At 39.0% G+C, this 22949-nt stretch overlaps 1 protein-coding gene across 3 annotated transcripts in view; it reads right to left on the reverse strand.

Moving 5' to 3' along the window:
* Positions 1 to 1355: 1355 nt before the first annotated feature.
* The window catches only part of TPPP (tubulin polymerization promoting protein), a 51667-nt gene continuing 30073 nt past the window's right edge, over positions 1356 to 22949 (reverse strand). For all 3 annotated transcript variants that reach the window (XM_065753065.1, XM_065753064.1, XM_065753063.1), the window contains 2 exons: positions 15192 to 15345; positions 1356 to 3361 (listed from right to left, as the gene is read on the reverse strand). In XM_065753065.1, coding sequence (XP_065609137.1) covers positions 3167 to 3361; positions 15192 to 15345 — 349 coding nt within the window. In that variant the 3' untranslated portion in view covers positions 1356 to 3166. The remainder of the gene's footprint in view (positions 3362 to 15191; positions 15346 to 22949) is intronic.

The raw sequence follows: 22949 nt of genomic DNA on the forward strand, positions 1-22949 counted from the left end.
GGCTTTTAATTACCCACTAAAATTAGCAAGAAAGTAAGAGCATAAATGAGTTGCTGAACTTCTAATACACAGATGCATATAATGCAGCTATGATTCTATGGTTCTGAGCATTCATTCACAGACTGCACGTTCTGTATCAAGTGTAGAGGGGAAAATGTTTACAGATTACTACCTTTCCAGCAACGACTTCCTTTTTCCACTGTCATATCAGAATTTCTTTTCATGCATTTGATAAGAGTTTTAAAGCCATCCAACTGCAGTGTAGAAGTGTGTTCTTCAAAATATATTATACCACATGCTGTCTGAAGCACCTTCTCAGGTCCTGATCTAAAACTTCATATATCACTGAAAATACTGTACAACTTTGCATTACATCTATACTAAGTGTTTTGTTCTGGCAGGAATTTCATACTGTAAAGTTATGCTCTAGCAGACTCCCAGCTAGTTCCATCAGTCTCTTCCAAGCATGTAGTTTTGTTCCATTTCTAGTGTCAGCTTGTATCTGTCCCCATTCCCAATTCTTTTCCATGCCTTCATACCTTATGAGCGTGCTGATTTCTCTCATGTCATTGACTAGTAATTTAAAACCTAATAAGTCCATAAAACCCTTCTAACTAATCATTCCTCCTTGTGCAGCAGCAGTTTGGTATCTGTATTCGTGTGCTTTGAAAGCCTATCACTTGTGAACCTCAGGTTAGGTTTCACCTTCTATGCCTGAAATGATAGCTAGCTAGCAACAAACAGTAAGATCATCAATGTGTTGGAAGAGCTCTGCAACAGAACACGCCTCACCTTTGATTCAAGCAGGGTCCAGATCTTAACTTACAGCTTATTGGTACCTGAAAAGTCTATAAGTCAATGGGAAGAACAGGGGCATTGATCATGCTTGTAACTTAGCTGAGGATTTGTCAAGAGTTACAGACTTATTTTTACTTATAAAAAAAGCTACAGGTCTGTCCCAGGGCCTTCTTCAGTTGCACAGGCATGAGTGTTATACCACAAAGAGGGTTCTCTGCAGTTAGCCAGTCTGCTGCCACACTGGAAAAATTTAGTCATCCTCTGTATAATAATACACTATTTTCTTTTTTAGAGTGTGACAGGTAACCAGTGCAACAAATGAGTGAATACTCCTTCACTCTACTGAAATATTTCTTCAAGAGCAATGAGTAAGTCAGGACTTCAAAAGGCTTCTCATCCTGAGCATCCTTAAATATGTCAAAAATCTTCCTAGAAAACTAGATCCAATCATGGGAAAAAGATATTTAAATCCTTACAATAGCATGTGCTGAGTTCTGGCAAACTTCTTTCCCTCCTCAAAACAAAAACCAAATCAAATTATAAACAAACAAAAAATCTTCAAGTTCATGAGGAAGTCCTTTTATTTGCACATTATTGTTTTGCTTTTAGGCTGATGTATGGGCTCAAAGGTTCACTGGAAGCAGAATTACAAGAAAGGCCACAAAATGTCACAAAAAAAAAAAAAAAAACATTAATGGTCAGGGACTGAAAACAAGTAAACTAGTGCTCTTTCTGCATATGGGCCAAATAGAGAGTGTGACCTTCAAGGAACATGATGACACATGCTGCTCACTCAGCTTATGTACTCTGAGTGGCATACTGATCAGAGTAGGAGAAGAACTGTAAACTTATCAGCCTTTATCCACAGTCAAAACATTAAAATCAGTGCAAGAGCTCTTTCTGAAAATAAGCAAAGCAAAATTGCTAGGAGGTGTTTTTAAATACTCCAAAATACATCTTTCATAATTTTATAGACAGAATAATTTGTCAAAGTACTTGTTCAGCTTTCACAGAAAATACAACTGGCCTTTTCTCCCTTGTTTAACCAGTAATATGTATGTATACACATGCACACACAAAAATAGAGTGATTTTTATTCCTGTTAACTTGTTTTGGCAATCTGTGTCAGAGGCAGGTCACTCAGCTGCCTGTACCTTAAATGTGTAGAACTGTTTTTTCTATAGAAATGGAAAGCTATTTCCATCAATAAAATTGCTCCCAAGTAAGGAAGCACAGAGAAACAAATCCTTTGGCTTCAGAAAAAACTAAGAGAACATGTAGCCTGGGTTTAACAGTATGTTTTTATATGCAATTAATTACAATTAATTATAATTATTTTTGTGGATATTAATATTATATGTCCTTAATAAAAAATGTCATAAACTTCCATCACATACGTTATAGCTTAAAGGGGTATGTGCCAGTGTATGTGTACAACATTCACTTAATAGCAATCTGATTGGCAGTGTTTAGTCAATTGATATTTTGAAGCATTATTATTTTAATGCCCTCTTAATTTCAAATGTTGGGTAGTTCATATTTGAGAACAGACTACAAAAAGATCTAGTTGACTTTCTTAGTAGTATCTTGTTCCTCACCCACCAAGTTAGTACATTAGCTCCATCTAAATCCAGCCAGTCAGAAACATGCTACAGTAAACACAATAACAAAGCAGAAAGTATAGACATGAGAACAGTAATGGTGGGTATTTTCCATTTCTTTCTGCTGACATATATACATTAGAACCTGTACTGTCACAGAAATATTTTTTTCCTTTTTTTTTTTCAGTTTTTCATAAATGGTGTATGAAATTTACAGATTAGCGCCTTATATATTACAACAACTTACTCCACAACAATAAACTGTTGAATCTTTTACGGAAAGTGCCAGATCCCATAAAAGACATTTTTTAAAAGCCCCAAAACAGTAGTGAAATCAAACTGCGTAAGTAACTGCACACTTTTCAGAAATACTGCTATGAAAACCTTTTTTCAAAGGGTTATCTTCTACAAGCTCAGAGTAACTGGATATTTAGGAATGTTTGAATTTTTTTGCTCGGATTGACAAAGCATGGTATAACAGCTCTTGACACTGTTTTTTCTTTTTGTCAAAAGAGCTCAACAAAATGATGTCCTTCTTGTACTGATACATTTATTTTTGCCAATATACATACAAGGAATGTAATGAAGTGGTGCTACGCTGCAAGTTGTTCAGCAGATGTTAAAATCAGTTCCAGTTTCTGAAAACAAGTTCTTGAACACATAGTCTTAGCATTCACAATAACTGAAACATGTGGGACTCACCTATGTCATTCTTAAAAATATATTCTCTCTCTCCCTTTCTCCCCCTGTATTTTAAACCTTCAGCCTTACTTGCTTCCTTGTACTTTATGATCATATGTGCCTGCATGCTTATAGCCAGATACATATCCCGAAGCATCCACCAGATCCTCTCGGCCAGCTCTGCCTTTTCCTTTCCCACTGGGATCAAACCTTTCTTTGTGGGAACCTGTGAATTTTGATGTATCTGTAAGGCGTGACACAGTTGGAGATGAAATCGCTTTCTATTAGAAGAAAGAAAAGACACAAAAACATACACATCAGAAATCAAATGCTCCCTAAACAGGTACTGTTCATGGCAATGAGGCTAATGATGGAGAGTATGTAAATTTCTACACACTTCTAGCAAAATTAAACAAAAATATTTGTTTACAGTCATGATATATAACTACAATAATCATATAGCCAATAACAAAATTTTGGTAGAGACTTTCAATGTGAGATACCTCTGATTAATAGTGAAGTTTAAAGTACTGAAGACATGAACAAACCACAGGGAACTGCCATGTTTGAAACCTGTTAACATCCAAGCATAGAGGTACAGCTCCACCAGTGTAGAAAAATATCTTTGTTTCAGCAAAACAATATAACTAGAATTCCTTGTTTCAAGAGACTGAAATTAATTCTAAGCTCTGGGAGTTAAAACAACTAGGAGGACTGAAAGTCGGACATTCTCACATGTTGTTTCCACTGAGTCATACAGGGCTACTTAAAATCAAAGTTTTGTTGTCGCTAAGACAAAGAAAATGTGACTACACAAATAAATAAGAAGATATTTCACAGAACAGCATGGGAACATGCTACCCGTGTGATCGAATTTGGAATGATCACCTGGATCTTTAAGTTTACATTTTAAAATCAGAAGAGAAAGCACACTAAAAGAAAAGGGGAAACAAAAGATTTTTGTATTCTAATGAAAATGGTGCTAAGATAAACTAATACAATTTGGGTATGCTTCTTTGAATTACCATATGTTAGGGTGTATTTTATAGACAAAAGCAACATTGGCTTCCTTGCAGTGAACCAAATCTGCTAGGAAACACCTTTCATCAAAAGCTTCATTCCCCACCTTTCCCCCCAGCCTTAAGCCTAAATAAGTGTTCATTAAGACCTAAAGGCCTTTGAAGTAACACAAGGCTCTTCCACAGAATAAAATAGCTTGAATGCCTTGAAATGCTAAACATTAAAACATCAGAGATGTGGAAAGCATAAACCAAGAGAACAGAATACATGGATTAGCCAGGAGTGAATGCTGTAACTATGTCTTGTCCACCAAGAAGCTACATATCCTCCCCACAACTGAAATAAAAGCTGTTCTGAGGATATTTGTCAACCCACGTGCATTATTTAATGAGAATCTCATTCTATAAACTCCTGCTCGTCTCCCTTCTAACGTATACAATACTTCCGTGTTTTGCAGTGTAGCTTTTACATTACGTATTGGGGGGAAAGACAGTGTGGAGGGGGAGAGTTCTGTCACTAAAAGAAAATCACTTCTGGAGCATTTGTTTCTTAAAAAGCATTCCCAAATGACCTTTGAGATCTTCTACTTGGTAGTCTTAGTGTAACCATTAGTCTTGCAGGTGTAGCCATTTTTCTTTATTGGAAAACAGAAAGTAAGACTTATATCTATCTAGGATGATGTAGGGTTTGGATTCTGCACTGGTGTCTACCAAAGCCATTACTTTTTATATCTTTGTTTCCATCCAATATATCTCTAACTCTACACAGGGGCTCCAGTCCCGTCTGGAGGCCCCATAGTCCCTTGTTACGTCATGAATTTGGCCAGCTTGAGATCTGTTACCACAAGCAGCTCAGGCACCGTGGCCTGAGCCACCTGTGGAGGTTTCTTCTATTTGGCACTACAAAATTGGCCAAATCCCAGGTCGTGGTGGGTGTTCCTTGTATTATTCATACTCCAGTTTTCTGGGAGTACTCTGAAATTTTTGATTGTTTCTTATTTGTTTCCATAACTGTAATAAAATATAGTCAGGCTGCCTATCAATTTTAGCAAATGCAACCCCAGCCCATATAAGATCACTGAACATAGTTTTCTGAGACACCCATATGGGGCCTGACTGGGGTGTACATGGGGCAGGCTTCTGGGTTCTAATTGGGAGGGTCTCAGCTTCTTCCACCATGCAGACATCGCGCCTAGTTTGTACGTGCTCCGTTTCCACCAGGTCTGCTACCAGTTGGGCCTCTTGTTGGATAATGGCCTCTGAAGCTACTGAAGGATTTGGTATGGGGACCAATGTCCTGTAAAGATGCGAAGGGGCTTGCTGCAATATCAGGTCTCTCATACCTGCTGTAAATTTTTCTTCCATAGAGGACCATAAACCAGTATGAAGCAGTATGTCTGTTTTATTGGGCCATGTTAGACAGCATGCCACCATCAACCTGTCTTTAATAAAGTTGTTTTCATTACATTGGATGGTGGTATATAATCTTTGCCTCAGCACTGGGTGTATGGTTACAGATGCTAGCTTGGACATTTCTGTCCCATTAACTAATACACTTTCAGCTCCTGCATCCCATAGTCTTAGTAGCCATGATGGTATGCTTTCCCTAGGCTTTTGATGGAACTGCTGTACTAGGTCCATCAATTTGTTTGCTGCATATGGGCGAGCCTCTATATTCAAGTATGTTTCAGCAGGGGGCCATTAGTCAGGAGGCACCCCTGCCAGTCTATCTTGTACTTTTTTCATTTTCTGTGTTGTAATTGGGTGGATCTCAAAGGGATCCATTGTAGATGGAGTTTTGAGATGCAATTTAGAGACCTTGCCCTTTGAAGTACTGAGGTCCATTATCTCAGGGACCTGAGTGTCCTCAACTGAAATGCTACATATTTGTTTTGTTGGGCATTTAGTCCTGTTTCTTTTGTTGTCTGCGTGCCCAACTGCTGTTCTAATTTCTTGATATGGTCTCTTAGTAGTTGGTTCCCACATTCTATGATTTTATTTTTTATTTCCATTTGGTGTAGCGCCTTTACCAGGGGCCAAACCACAGCAGATGCAGCTAGCCAGCACTTTGTAATAAATACACCCTCATCTGGTCCCTGGAAATAATCTGTTAAGCAGGTCAGAGAAGGAGAAATAGTCCCCGTAACCTGCAGGGGTCCCCATTTTTTTACAATAGTGGATAAACCATAATAGGGTGACCCCATAAATCTCAGGATCTGACCCAGGAGTGTTTGTTCTAGGGGGATAACGTTCTCCCCCCAACCCATTTGAAGATATTCCAAATGAAAGACATATCAGTTGATGATTTATTTTTTTGTTCCAACTCTGCCTGGCTTGCCAATTGTAGGGTGATGTAGGGTGAATACCCTGAATGAATAGTACCCAAACAGTATAATGAAGATAGTACATTTTTGTACAGGTGATCCAGATGGTATAAAGACAGCTGATAAATTAGGAAGGGCTCACCTGTCACCAAAGGTCGAGGCTCACCTGGAACTCCACAAGGGAGGGATCTCCAACAAGAGAACCTTCCCCAGTGGTGGTCAGCCCTTAAATGGGGTCTGAGAGAGGTGGAGCCAGACTCCACCCCTTCTGGTCACACAGGTGAATTGCCTTCACCTGTGCTCCTGCAGCTGACTCAGTGCTTGCCTCAAGTGATCAATCAGTGGTTCGGGCCATGATTCAACAGTTCCCATACAGCCTATGAAGAAGTATTGCAAGAAAACATACAGCTTACTCACACATACTGTCCTGCTAGCAACTTGTAACCAGAAAACCCATACTCACAGCTAAGCTAAGTAAAAAATATACCCTGTAAACAGCAACTGTGCTAGCAGCTCAGCTGAGTAAAACAAAAATGCAATAAAATCTGAAAGCTGAGAAATGGTGAGTAGCAAGGTAAAAACTCCTGGCCTGGTGCCCATCCAAGAATTTACTTTACATTCCTCAGAGCACTAGTAAATTGAACATATAGTACACAGTTACAAGAGAACTCAAGGACCATCTGCCTACTGCAGATTATTAAAAAATAGAAAGATAAAAATGTCCAACAATTGCACACACTTCTGTAAGAGTGTGAGTAAATTACATCTATGTCAAAACATTTACAATTCAGAGATTCACAAAAAAAATTTTGCCTTTGCTTTCTTTTTCTTCTACTGTGGATTTTTTTTTTTTTTACACTTATTTCCCTTTGCATTTATCCATTTGGAATATACTGGTTATCTGTCTACATTTATTACTTCCTACTTGTCTCCTTCATAATGCTGTTTCACAGACTAATGAAGTCTAGCTCTAGGACTTTAAAGTGTTCTATTATAACTTACTCCTCATCTGCAAGTCAAGCATATTCTCAGTGTTCAGCAATACAGTCAATTATAGAAAGGTGATAAAACAGGTCTTTCAGCACCCCCATGACAAATCTTAAAAGAAAAAAAAATCATGCTGGAACAATGGTTCTGACCTTTGACTTCATATGTATTAACTGAAATTTTAAAACAGTGACATGCGTGCATGTGTGAGGAGAAAGAAACCTCAAAACTCTAAATAAAGGGTAAAGTGACATCACAGAAGAAAAAAGAAATGCTTTGTGTCCAGAAAAAAAAAAAAGGTTAAACAAAAGCTAAAAAGCCCCAGGACAAGCAAAATCACACATCCAGAGCAACAACAGTGATTCCACATCATGTGTTCTTTCAGCCCAGGATGGATCACTAGGCTTCCTATATCACAAGAGTCACAATACATTAAATGAGTGTAAGAACAATGGCTGTGAGATATAAAGACTTTCCCCGAATTGTTCTTGACTGAGTAATTCCTGCAGTTTTTCCTAAACTGAATGTGAAGATCTGAGATAATAAACTGCCACAATAAAGCTATCCTATACACCCCACCCTCCATTCTGTTCTCCTTTTGTGTTTATAATGATGAATACTTAAAATCAAAATATTCCTCCTCCTTCGGGTCATGAAAACATTAAACAAAAGGGCAGGGCTCAATCTAAGCATCCTGCTAAGTTTTATTTTCAAAGAAGACTTTGTCTTTTTAAATATGGAGTAGAACAGACTATAACGCTTCTCTTTTTACTATTATTTTTTCATTAACTCAGTGTGCACACCTTTCTTCTATTTGCAGGAACAACAGCATGGTCAACAAAAGCAGGTTCAAGGGAGGCGATTCTGCCCCTCTACTCTTCTCTTGTGAGACCCCAGCTGGAGTACTGTATCTAGTTCTGGGACTCCCAACACAAGAAAGCCATCCAGCCAGTAGTTACATCATAGAAAGCTACCAAGTTGATCAAACACAACCTCCCCTGGTGAACAGGAACAAAAGGAAATGATCTTAAACTAAAAAGAGGGGACATTTAAAACAGATATTGGGAGGAAGTTTTTTTACTCAGAGAGCAGCAAGGCACTGGAACAGACTGCTCAGCAAAGCTGTAGATGCCACATCCCTCAAAGTGTTCAAAGACAGGTTCAGTTGCTCCCCGGTCAATCTGATGAAGTGGATGCAACTGTCCAGTGCAAGGGGTTTTGGAACTAGATGATCTTTGAGGTCCCTTCCAACCTAAGACATTCTACAGTTCTATATTATTAACTAGATCTTCCTTTAGGTTGCACACTGCATGTCCAACAAAGCATCTCTTCAAATCATTGATCACTTGTCTCATTTTTTTTATTCATTCTAGAATAAGTCTTGTAGATTGCCTGCTCCCAGACATTTGGCATAGTTGAAAGCAGCCTTGAGTACCAAGACCTAGGACTGTGAGGTGTTCTGTTCTGTTCTTCTGCTGGGACAGAACTGTTTTCTTTGAAGTGACTAGTATTATGCTATATTTTTGTTCAGAGAGAAAAACAATGTTGGTAACACACCAATGTTTAGTTACTGCTAAGCACTGATGTCCAGAGCCAAGGCCATTCTCAGCAAAGGTCCCAATGAGCTGGAAGGGAATAGAATAAGGACAGCTGACTTAAACTGGCCAAAGGGATATTTCCTACTATATAACATCATGTGGATCAAGATTTTTGAAGGGTGTGGGAGTTCACCTTGCTCTCTTCAGCTGCTCGGAGAGGCTAGCTGGGCATCAGCCAGGAGGTGGTGAACAATTGCTTGTGCATCACTTGTTATTCATATATAGACAGTAATAACTATTATCCTTTTCCTTTCCTCTTAGTAAATAGTTTTATCTAAACCCATGAGTAACACATTTTTTTTCCTGACTCTCCCCCCAAAACACTGGAAAATGGGGGTAGTGAGTAAATGACTGTGTGAAGCCTAGCTTGACAGAGTTCAAGAAGAGTTTGGACAAAGCTCAGACTTCAATTTGCAGTAGTCCTGGGTGGAGCTAGGAATCAGATTTGATGATCGTTGTGGGCATCCAATTTGGGACATTCTACAGTTCTATGCAGCTTAAATGCTTCTATATGAATACATGCTTTATGGAATAAAATGAAAACAACAGTCTCAGGGCTACAGTATCATTGTCTGCAGTCTGATGTTGGATGACTTGAATGCCTGGAGTGCTCCCATAGATGGCTACAAGCCCCACAGGAAAGACAGTTAGGGAAGCAGAGGAAGCAGGGTAGCCCTCTGAGTTAGGGAAAGCTCTGTATGGATCTTAGTGAAGCGCTGAGAAGAGTCCAGCCTTGTAGCTTTGCCTCCCACATCCTAGATATTTATGGAAAATGAGCAGATCCTCTCTCAGTCTTCCTTTCTCAAGGCTAAATAGACCCAGGTTGCTCAGCCTTCCCTCATAAGGGAGATGTTTAGCAATAAACTGGCAGGCTCCTATGCTTATGCAAGGGTTTTCTTGCTTTACTGTATATTACTACCTTTAAATAGCTGCTTTTTATTTACATTATTCCTTATCATTCCACTTTGACAGAAAACTTTGAAAACAGCAATAGCCAAGTACTTGGGCTGGAAGTTGGTCAAGGCATTGCTACTGTTCCTCTTCTGCAACCTGCTCCAGTGCTCTGTCACCCTTACTGTGTAGAAGTTCTTATGCACATTTGTGCCCTTCCAGCCTGTCCAGGTCTCACTGAATGGCAGCACAGCCTTCTGGTGTGTCAGCCACTCCTCCCAGCTTCATATCATCAACAAACTTGCTGAGGGTAGATACTATCCCCTCATCAAGGTCACTGACAAAGATGCTGAACAAGACCGGACCCAACAACAACCCCTGGAGAACACTGCTAGATACAGGCCTCCAACTGAACCTCTGTGCCGCCAATCACAACCCTCTGAGCTCTCCCAGACAGACAGCTCATAACCCACCTCACCATCCACTCTATCCTACACTTTCTCACCTTTGTTTTAAGTATGTTGTGGGAGACAGTATCAAATGCCTTGCTGACATCATCTAACAGCATTCCTGGTCGATTGGAGGATTGGAAACTTGCCAGTGTAACTCTCATCTACAAGAGGGGTTGGCCTGGATGATCCCTAGAGGTTCCTTCCAACCCCTACAATTCTGTGATTCTATAATAAAAGAGGCCTGTCAGCCTGACCTTGTTGTCAGCTTAAGGTTATGAAGCAGATCATCTTGAGAGAGATCACAGAGCATATGCAAGACAACTAGGGGAACAGGCCTAGCCAGCATAGGTTCATCAAGAGCAGATCCTGCTTGACCAACATGATCTCCTTCTATGAGCAGGAGACCTACCTGGTGGACAAGGGAAAAGATATGGATGTAGTCTATCTAGATTTTAGTAAAGCCTTTGACTCTATCTTTCACAGTATTCTCCTGGAGAAACTGGCAGCCTGTGACTTGGACAGGTACACTCTTTACCAGGTAAAGAACTGGCTAGATCACTAGGCCCAGAGAGTGGTGGTAAGTGGACTTAAATCTAGCTGGCAACTGGTCACAAGTGGTGTTCCCTAGTGGTCAATACTGGGGCCTGACCTATTCAATGCCTTTATTGACAACCTGGCTGAGGGCATTTCAATGGTTTACAGGCTGGTTCGGCCTGGTTCTGTGATGATTGGTGCGGGGGATCCACAGACCAATGCCCCAGGAAAGAGGAAAAGGGAAAAGGGAGATGGGCCTAGAAACAAAACAGCGGCAACAATTTGAGGAGGAAAGCTAATTTACTAAATAAGATATTGGAAAGCAAAATAACATAATATAATACAATATAATTGGAATTAAAGCTAATAAATAAAATAGAATGAGCAAGAGAGAGTGTTTGATAAACCGAAAGCCTTACTCTAACACTGAAGGTGAGACGGCAGCGAGCACCTGCTGCTGAGTGTATCCGAAAGGAAAGAACATGTCTCGGGACATGCAAACAGTTTTTATCTTTCCCTCTGAGTGGAAATATGTAAAAATAGAATGCAACACAAAGTCCTCTAGGGAATGCAGTTCTTCTTCTCTTCTGAGACAGGTATACCTGGAACTATCGATGATCCACAGAGCTGGAGCATTAACTCTAGTTCTCAGTGCACTACATGATGTTATGATGTGGAATACCAATACCAAAAATCACAAAACCAAGACAGGGCACTGAGTGCAACATCAGTTTGCAGATGTCACCAAGCTGGCTGGAAGCATCAATCTGTCTGAGGGAAGGAAGGACTTCAGAGTGAGCTGGACTGGCTGGATTGCTGGACTGAGGCCAATGGGGTAAAATTCAACAAGTCCAAGTGCTGGGTCCTGCACTTTGGCCACAACAACCCCAGGCAACACTACAGGCTTGGGGCACAACAACTGAAAGACTGTACTGAGGAAATTGATCTGTGGATATTAGCTGACATTTGGCTGAACATGAGCCAGCGGTGTGTCCAGGTGGCTAAGAAGGCTGATGGCATCCTGCCTTGTATCAGAAAAAGTGCTGTCAGCAGGAGCAGAAGGGTTATTATCCCTCTGAACTCAGCCCTGGTGAAGCCACACCTTGAGTACTTTGTTCAGTTTTGGGCTCATCCTGCCAAGAATGACATTGAGGCCCTGGAGCCTTATTCAGAGAAGGTGAACATATCTGGCAAGATGTCTGCAGTACAAGGCTTATGACAAGCTGCTGAGAGCTGGAACTGTTCAGTCTGTAGAAGAGGAGGCTCAGGTGTGTCTTTATCACTCCGTACACTGAAGAGGTTGTGATGAGATGGGAGACAGCCTCTTCTCCCACATAATGAGCCATAGGATTAGGGGGAATGGTCTCAGGTTGCACCAGGGAAGATTTAGGTTGGACATTAGGAAATACTTAAAGAGTCAGGTGCTGGAACAAGCAGCCCAGGGATGTGGTGGAGTAACCAAACCTGGAGGTGTTGATGAAACATTTAGATGCTGTACTGAGGGACATGGTTTAGTGGGAAATATTGGTGATAGGCGGACAGTTGGACTGGATGATCTTAGAGGACTCTTCCAACCTTGGTGATTCTATGATTCTCTAGGACATCTGTCATGGTTTTACGATTTTTCTTATTGATATTCTACATCATAATATCATATGATGCATTGGGAGTTAGAGTTAATGCTCCAAGTCTGTGGACTGCTGAATTCCCAGGTACCTGGCTCTCAGAAGAGAAGAAATACATACCCCCAGAAGAGTCTGTGTTCCTGTTTTCTACCCAGAGGGAAAGATAAAACCACACACAAGTTCCCAGACTTTTACTTTCGCTGGACATCTCAGCAGTGGAGGTTCCCTAGCCATCTCACCTTCAGCTTTAGCATAAAGCCCTCAATTTCTGACATTCTCTCACTTTACCTGATTTATTAGCTTCAACTCCAATTACACTGTCTTATACTGAATTATTTAAATTCCAATATCTTATTTAGTAAATTAGTTTTCCTCCTCAGATCGTTGCTGCTGTTTTGCTCTTCAACCCATCTCCCTTCTCCCCCTTTCTCAGGGCGTGGGTCCCCCACCCCATTAGTCACAGCCCAAAAACCTCTGACAACATCGAAAATGTTTTTTTATAAACACATTAACATCAAAAAAAAAGGACTAAAGAAAATCTCTATCCTTTTTTGGATATGAAGGGAAACATGAGGATGAAAGATATGATAATATAGAGGTACTTAATGCATTTTTTGCTTCAGTTCTTAAGAATAAAGCCAGTTGTTCTCAGGGAACCCACCTCTTGAGTTGAGAAATAGTGACAGGGAACAATATCAAGTTCCTACAATCCAACAGGAACCTGGAAGTGACCTACTATATCATTTGAATTTTCATAAACCTATCACATCTGACAGGATTCATCCAAGGACAGTGAAGGAACTTGGTGAAGCTCACAAAGCCACTTGCATCAGCAGTCCTGGCTAACTAGGAAGATTCCAGCTGACTGGAGTTCAGCAAACATGACACCACTCTGCAAGAAGGGCACAAAAAGGATCCACAGAACTACAGACAAATGGCCTCAGTACCAGGGAAGCTTATGGATCAGATAATCTTCAGTGACATCACACAATATATACAGAACAATCAAATGGTCAGATACAGCTAGTATGGATTTAAGACAGGCAAGTCCTACCTGACTAATCTGATCTCCTTCTATGACAAGTCAATTAATATACAAGGGAAAGGCTATGGATGTTGTCTACTTGAGTTGTACTTAAGCATTTGATGCTGTTTCTTTTTGTGTTTTTAAACAGGATTCTCTTGGGTAAAGTGCCTGCTCATGGCTTAGACAGGCATACAACTCACCCAGTGGAGTTACAGCATCAGTGAATAATGCAAGAGAATCTGACATCACTGACCTGGACTTAACAAAGCATTTGGCACGGTCCAATACAACATCCTAGTTACCAAATTGGAGAAAAATGGATTTGATGGACAGCCCACTCACCAGATAAGGAATTGTCTGCATGGTCACATTCAGATGCCTCCAGCTCAATGTCCAAATGGAGACTACTGGTGAGCAGCATTCTTCAGGAATCAGTGCTGGGACCAGAGCTATTTAATATTAATCTTTAGAGGCAACATGGATGGCAGGATCAAGTGCATCCTCAGCAAGTTTGCTGATGACATCAAGCTGAATGGTACAGTTGACTCCTTAGAGGGAAGGGAGGCCATCCAGAAGGACCTGGACAGGCATGAGAGGTGGGCTTATGCCAACCTTATGAAGTTCAACAGGAACAAGTGGAAGGTCTTGCACCTGGGTTGGAACAATCCCAAGCACAAATACAGACTGGGTGGAGAATAGCTTGAAAGCAGCTCTGAGGAGAAAGTTTTGGGGGTATTGGTTGATGGAAGAATCAACATGAGCTGGCAACATGCACGTGCAGCCCAGAAAGCAAACTGTATCCTGGGTTGCATCAAGAGAAGCATGGCCAGCAAGTCAGGGGAGGTGATTCTGTCCTTCTACTCTGCTCTCATGTGACCCCATCTGGAGGTGTCCAGTTCTGTGCCCATAATACAAGGCCATCAAGCTGTTGCAGTGGGTCCAGAGTGGAAATGGCTTTAAACTGGATGAGGGCAGATTTAGCCTACATGTTAGGAAGAAATTCCTTACAGTGAGGGTGGTGAGACAGGCTGATGGTTGGACTTGACTTTGAAGGTATTTTCCAACCTAAATGACTCTGTGACCCTTCATCTAGCCCTACATCACTTTCCTTGTGCTACTATCACATTCACATACAGCTGCAGCACCCACACAATTCTAACCTGCAAGTAAAGCTCTCAAGTCACCCTATCATTCATTAGAAGGACACTGTTTCCCTGTTAGCAGCCACTGCTCATTTCAATACCTACTGCTGAAATGCAGAAAACAGAAGTGAGGCCTAAATGAATAGGCACAATTCAGATCTTCTCTGAAAGAAGAACAAGTTACTGTGATGAATTAAAATGACTGAAGGACAAAAAGAAGGCGCAACATTTTAGGTATCAAAACTACCAGTTATTTCAAATGGGAGCACAATAAGATTGAAATCCTGTAGAAACCTAACAAACTATAGAACTTAAGAGAGATTTCTCAGCTGACATTTCCACTGCTCATTTGTGCAAAACCAGTTTCAGGAAAGATTATTCACTGACTAAACTCATGGATACCACAGACTTTACTAACTTGGACTAAGACTGCAGAGTGAAGCAGGATAATATAAAACTAGGGTAGAGCAAAAGACAGCTAAAATAATCCATCCATGAGAACAGTAACATACCGTTACTCCAGATATAATTGGTGCTTTTCCTTCAATTAGTTTATATATTTCTTGAATTGCTTCTTCATCACTCTTTTCTTTAAATCGCTTCTTGGAGAGTTCCTGAAGAGCTTCTTTAAACTGCTCAAAACTAATAGTTCTAGAAGACTTTCCCCTGCCAAAACATACAGAAATTGAAAGAAATTATATGAGAACACATCAAATATCCCAAGAACAATAAAATGGTTTTAATTTACCACGGGGAACTAGAGAAAAACAGAAAGGAAAGAGCCATTTGCTATATTAAAGCATTTCCCAACCCATTAAAACATCACATTTTTACGAACATCAGTAGGATAACACAAAGTAATTCCTTGGGTGATGGTTCAGAAATAAAGAGGAACTAGAGGAAACTAGCAAGCTATCAGAATGTCTGTAGTTCAAAGCAAGACATGAACTCATCTTGTTGATCACCTGTAGATCTGTATCCATAAAAAACAAAAACAGAAGCATCTTTAGCGAGTTTTGTTACTTTTGTTTATTCCTCAGCTGTCAAGAGACTGGGGCCAGGCTCTTTTCAGCAGTGCCCAGCAAAAGGACAAAAGGCAGCGGGTAAATACTGTAACACACAATGTTCAACCTGAACACGAGGAAAAACTTTTTTACTTTGAGGGTGATAAAGCACTGCAACAAGCTGCCCAGAGAGACTGCAATATCTCCCCTGGGGAGACTCACAATTTGCCTGGACACTTTCCTGTGCAGCGTACTGTACGGAATCTGCTTTACGGAATCTACTGTACGGATCTCCAGAGGACTCTTCAAACCCCTATGATTCTATGATTCCCTGAATAACAGTTCACATCATTTTACTCACAGGTTCAATGTGTTCAAAATTAAATTAAGAATAATGATTGGTGTTAACCACGCTACGGCATCATTAGAAAGCTTTAAAATCTTCTATCACAGATTGACAAATTTTATAGTGATTAATTTACATACCGTCCTTGTTTTCCTTCTTAGACCACCACCTTTGTAAAACATTCACATATTTATGGAAAACAATACAGCAGTCTTACAAAGTCCCCAGAAATTCAGAGCTGAAGATTTTCTGTTGTTTGTACCAATGGGAAGCCCATATTCCCACACTAGTAAAGTATTTGCTTTTATTTTGTTCCAGAGAAAAGGATTTTGCTAATACTCCTTTTCCTATATATTAAATTACATATTCCCTGATCTATAAATGAATCTACATATTAAAATGTATACATTAGTTTTAAGCTAAAATTCAGCAGCTCAAATAGAATACTTCCCCAAAAGATGTTTTGACTGACACTGAAAATTGTACTAATTAAAGCTACAGCAGAATAATAGAAGATTTTTTGATTGCTTATAACAATAAGGAAACCCTCTAGGTCAAACTCACGTTGCTGAGAAAATACATCAGATTTGTTTGCAGCCTAAGCATTTATTCCGATGTCAATTTAGAGAGCGTCTCCAGCAAACTAGCAAAAAAAAGAAACAACCCAGACTAATCCCTCTAACAGGGACAGCTATTTATCAATGAATAAATGATAGATGCAAGCATAAAGAAAGTATGCATTGGCAAGAAAGAAATCAAGCTAGAAAATCTGCAAATGAATTTAATTTACATTCTACTGTTACAAAAAGTCACCGTCCAGAATGAGTCAAATATCCTTTTTCTTCAGGAGTCAAATCACACTCAAACATGAGACTGACTACACTAACAAACAGGGGAAGGAAGACTTTGCAGTTTTAGATGCCAACAGTTAGGAAACAAATTTTATGTCAACTAACTCAAAATGAAATCTCTTACTTAATAAAAAGGAAAATTTGTTAATTTACAAAAAAATCCCAACCTTAATGAAGTCTTTCAAATAACAGTTCACTACTTGTATCTTTCATCTCCAACATAGCTCAACATGTAGCAAGCCCCTATATCCCTATCAATACTACCAATAAATTGCAGAATTGACAGAAATAAATAATATATTTTTATCAAATTCTGCATTTCGCAACCCTTCTCTGCTTTAAGTGAAGTCCATGCTGGATTATCTCGTAGAATTAGCTAGTAAAAGAAAACAGTGACAGTGAAAACAAAGAATAAAATCCAACATTTAATTAATCAAAACAAATAAACAAAAAAACAACAACGACAACAAAAACCCTGCACACAGTGTGTGTACAATTAAGTACTTGGAATTTATCCAGGACTCTCATTAATAGATTTAACATCCTTCTTCTGATGATACATGTACCAGAACTTTCAAGTAGCTCAAGAGGCCATATTCTTATTTAGAAAAAGACAACACTGGCAACCACTGCAAAGCATCGGTGTAAGACCACACTAAGGCCCTTGCTCAGTAGAAGAATCATAGCCAAATCTACCATGAAGACCTTTCACTTGCAACTTTCTACATCACAAATGCTACCTGGAAGTCAGCGATCAGCACTGCTACAGCTTAGCCTGGATCATCATGCAGCAACAAAATAGCAAACTCCCTGAAGTAATTTTTCAAGTTCACGACTCTTGATTCCAAAGGCACTCTATTCTGGTATACAGTTGTTCTTTTTTTGTTGCTTGTTTTTGTGGCTTCCCTCCCCACCATTCTTTATTATCCCATTTAAAATCTGGGGGTTTGAACTTCAAAAACAGCAGTTTCTGAAATGAAAAGAGTGGGGAAGAGGATGTAGGAAGGAAATGGAAAGGAAAAACATCAACAATAGAGAGCGTGTAGAAAAAGAAGGCTTTCATGAAAACATAAGCATCATAAAGGTGGTCACCTCAATGAAAAGTGAAAAATATGTACAAGAGGGATATTAATAATATAAAATTTTAAAGCCTTGTGCATGAATATGATACAATGACACCTTTATGTCTAGAAAGGATAAGCCATGGCATTCTATTCTAAGCTATCCTTCCTGTAAGAAAAGAATTACTCAAATGCATCATCATTCAGTGGAAGAAACAGTATATTCAAGGTATATGTTAAATTTCCATAATGTCCCTACGTTATGGAACAGACTGATGACACTAACAAGTAGGTCTGGAAGGTTCCATCATTTTCCCTTCCTTGATAGATCTCTCCACATGTGACCACTATATTCTGAAATAAAGTTTTAATTCCTCAGTTTGTTTTTGGAGCCCAGGTTCATATATGTAAAACAATCAGTTCCAAGCCCAGAAATCAGCATAACAAACATAAAATGCAAAGGATCAAGCACTGGTCCAAATTAAGTTGTAATAGCAAATGACACAGTATTTATTTGCAAATGTTATTACTAACATCGTGATGTGATAACAAGATTGGACCAGTGTAATGTGAAAACTTAGTCATGCAAATTAATACTCCTATATTATTTGGACCTGTATACTGTTTGAACTAGTAACTGTCAACAATTTCAGCTTAAAAAATAGACAATTACACTCCATATAACCTACATACAAAGTCCTCAACCAATATCAGAAACCCATCTACAATAGCACTATCTCAGTTAACTCAGCAGTCTCCTATTTTAACAGTTTCCTGACTAAAAGTCTAATCTACCTATACCACTTGCTAATCATGCTTCCTTTTAATTTCCTTAGATTCAAGAGGAAAAAGGATGGTGCAGAAAGTGTGAAAGAAGCTTCTATTCTTGCTATTATGCCAGGAAGGACTACATCAGTATAAACTAATAGGTGCTGTTTTATGTTGGCAGTTGTCATCTGACTATATAAAGCTTGGGTCTGTGGAGTATGGAAACTCTGACGTAGGCCTGAAGGCAGCATAATTACAGATGGGAGTACAACAAATGTTTCTGAATAAACTTCTATCCAATGAGTTTTGTTTCAAATGTTTACATACCCTAAATTCACCATGGACTTGTATGTCTCAGCCAATACAGATGCCACTCAAAACTTGACCACATTCTCACTTGAAAGTCTGAGCAACCTCAACTTTGAATACTCCCTATATTTATGCCCTTCCCAAAGAAGACATAAATGAAGGATTGCTTTGGCAACAGAATGCCCAAGTGGCTTATCTGTTAGTTTCTGACTTACTGGCATGTTAAATTTTATTGGACAACTTCTAATGTGCCGTTCCTGCTCTCACACTCTTGTAAGAGTCATTCTTCCATTAAGAACTAATCATCTAAATAATCCAAGTTAATCCTGTAATGGTGTCACATTCATTAGTAAACTACAACTCCAGAAAAATTTTCATCAATAAATATCTACCAGAATTATTCCCTAAATCCTAACTAAAGAAAAAGAAACATGGATCTTACTCAATTCATAAGTAGCAATCTCATAAATTAAAACTCACTACAGCTAGATTTTCACATGCCAATAGAATTTTCTATTTGCAAATACAACTAAAGAGAGAGGGGAGAAAGAACGATACTGCAGAACAACTCCATCAGGTGTTTTGCACTGTAATATTTAATAGCTCTAAAGAAAGGTAGCAGTAAAAGAATCAAGAGAAAATAAAACTTGAAGCATTATCCAGCATCAGTGACTAATAGGTAGAACTGGGATACTGAAATTGGACTCCTGGATGTTGATGAAAGCAGAATTCAACTGGCAAATTCTTAGGAAAGAAGGTATCATTGATATAATTGAAGATATCGAGACATCACTAGCAAAATGATCCTAGGAAGAATTTGTTATAGATCCTCACCTAAGGTAGTGGTAATATTTGGAGATGGGACATCTGAGCACATGGCTATTGAACAGAAATTAGTTCCCTTCAGAAAAATATTAGAACCAAACAAACAGGATGACTAGACAACTTTCATAATTACTCTATGAATATAACTTACTTGGTTCTAGCAACACTGCCCAATCAGAAGTAAGGACCTAAACTGAACAGGTTCACATAACCTGTGAATATAGGGCATTGCCATTATCAGTTTTATCATCATTCAAGGTCAACAAAGCAACAGACATGGCGCAGAGCAAAATTCAGTGCAAGATGGATTTCTTGTAACATAGCGATAGCCATATAAAACTCATAGAAATCTCTCTGGAATCAAAGAGAAGGCAGCGAGGACAAAAGAATACATATAGTTCATCTGGGAACTGAACACAGAAGTACCAGTTCACCTCCAGGTAGTATTTGTCTATACAGAATGAGACAAGTATAATATATCTAGTTTATTCTAAGCACATGAAGATGTGACAGCTTGTGAAGAGCTTTAAAAATCTGAAGCAAGAGGACTTAAGTAGTTCACTGCACCACTAGTAGGTATCTTTGTCAGCACTAGAAACAAAACACAACTTGTAAATTTAGATAAACACTGTTTACTAAGACAGAAGGGGAAAAAGTAAAGAAATATGCAATGATAACTATATGTATATAGCTGCAATGCAATTATTCACCACCCAATGACTGATGCCCAGCTAACAGCACAACTGCCTGCCAACCAACATTGCAAGTTCTCACCAACCACCGAACAATACCCAGCAATCCCAAACATCAGCTGTCCCTTAGCCAACACCCCAGAAATCTATAGCCTTCTGCATGATTTTATATGGTACTGAATAATTCATTTCCTAATTCAGGCCACCTACCCTGGCTCTATCCCATAACCTGCTGTCATGCCAGTCACAGCAGTGGCTCTTCTCTACTGAGTTGCAGAGCCTGGCCCCAGTCACATTCCCATCACCAACCATCAGAACATCAGTGCATAATTAACAGTTTTTGCTGAAACCAGGACAATATTCACCTCTTATTCCGTATCATTTACACCCAACACTTTCTCACACACCTTGATTAATTACATAGATACCACTGCTATAGTCTACACCTCTAAATTGTCCACAGAGTCCATTTAGTTCATGACTAGTGTTCCATTTGTTGTAACAGCCCAGAGTAGGAGACATGATGTATGGTGCTGGACTGATGCATGTTCTGTCTGGAGAAAAAGGTAGGAATTAATTCTACTTTAATCTAGGTAATTTTTACAGTAATACTGCTGATTATTGCCTCTTCTCACACAACATCAGTACTCCTTAAGGGACACATTAGACTCCCCCAACCTTACCCGTTACTGACCAAGTGAAACCAGGACAGATGGGAATGAAGAGGGAAAGAGGAGAAAGAAAATTACTTAGCAAAAACATGCAGAAGGTAAAAGCTTCCAAAGGAAAACTCTCTAAAATGAATAAAAGGGATGAATAGAAATTAATGAATTCAAGAAGGATGAGATTAAGAAAAATCTGAAGCAGAAGGTACATCTGATCATAAAATAGGGATTAGAACAGATGAAATTAGCTTCAGAGAGCAGTGCATTAGGTTGTTTGTTTTTATTTTTATTCTCTTAAACTGAAACAATTCTGCATCTGGCTATTTAAGAATACAGATCCATGCAACAGTTAGCTACTGATAAAAATCTTCAAAATAAGTATTATACAAAGAAAAGATTTTCTGGTTGTGAATCTCTGAACTCTACTCAAGGAATGGAGAAACTTTACACACACAAAACAGACAAGTTTAAAACATTCAAACTTTATCCCAAGCATACTGCATTTATCCTCAACATGTTGTCTGCTTCTGGGCAAGAATCTAGTAAAAGATATAAAACCTCCAGAGTAATTCACAAACACAGAAACTTATTTGCATACATGAAGGACTGGCACTGTTTGTTAGCATGACTCAAGTGAAAGTTAACTGCCAAGGGACACAAAGCAAGTGACAGCAAAAGCTGCAGAAGAGTACAGAATGATGCAAGACACAGCCTTAAAGTAACAACAAACCAAACCAAAAAGAAAGAAAGAAAACTACCCTAGAAACAGGTCTTGATCCCATATACTAGAGGACAAACTAGTGCTGAAGCAGGAAGACAGTGCCTAAGAACTGTCCTTCTGCAGATATTCCAGTTTTCTTATTCACAAAATTGAGTTATTTCAAAACTCTCTTTCATTCTTGCCATCTTAAGGATATGCACTATACTGCAAACACACACACTGATCACAGAGAATGGAGTAAGAAATTTCTTAACTGCAACTGTATTGACCTAGTATTTGAGAACTGCCAAGACATCTCTGGACATACCCAAAATACAAAAATCCATGATGATGGAGTCACAGAGCTCATTAAGTCTTCCTCATAAAAGTAGAAGAAAGAAGTTAAGAAACAGATGAAGATTTAATTACAGTTATCAATACCTAATGATTTCATTCAGCTATCTTCCCAGGCTATGACAATCCTATGCAACCTAGCGATAAGAAGCTCTTTCCTTACTACAACATATCATACTTAAATAGTGCATCATCTTTCAAAGAGTGAAAGATTAAATAGCTGCAAAAGTTTTTTTTTTATTAAAGTGTAGAGGCTTATGGCAAAAGCATTAGAGCTGACCAGACACAGCAAAGAATCAACATGATCTGTACTTTCTTCTAGAGTTGAGTAGTGCACATCTACTTGTTGTTTCATCACCAAGGAAAAACAGTAATTATACAAATCATCCATCCAGAGCCCACCAATGATCTCATGTGAGTGGTCACAGGAAATCACAGCAGATGGTTTACTTTGATTCAGTCTCTACAGCAGCATTAAAATGTTTCACCAAAAGGGAGAGCAGTCTACATTCAGTGAAAATATATTCTGCACAAGCACTACTGAAACTACCTACCATCACAAGCTGAAGAAGGGCACCTACACAATTAATCCAAATTAATTAAACAAACCAATATTGAATATAAAGATAATATATAAAACTAATCTAATATTATTGCATACAAAATGTCACTTTTGCATTATTAGCAATTTTGTG

Source organism: Cyrtonyx montezumae, unplaced genomic scaffold (genome assembly GCF_038088225.1).
Source record: "Cyrtonyx montezumae isolate F1298 unplaced genomic scaffold, pur_monq_1.0 scaffold_8, whole genome shotgun sequence".
NCBI lineage: Eukaryota > Metazoa > Chordata > Aves > Galliformes > Odontophoridae > Cyrtonyx > Cyrtonyx montezumae.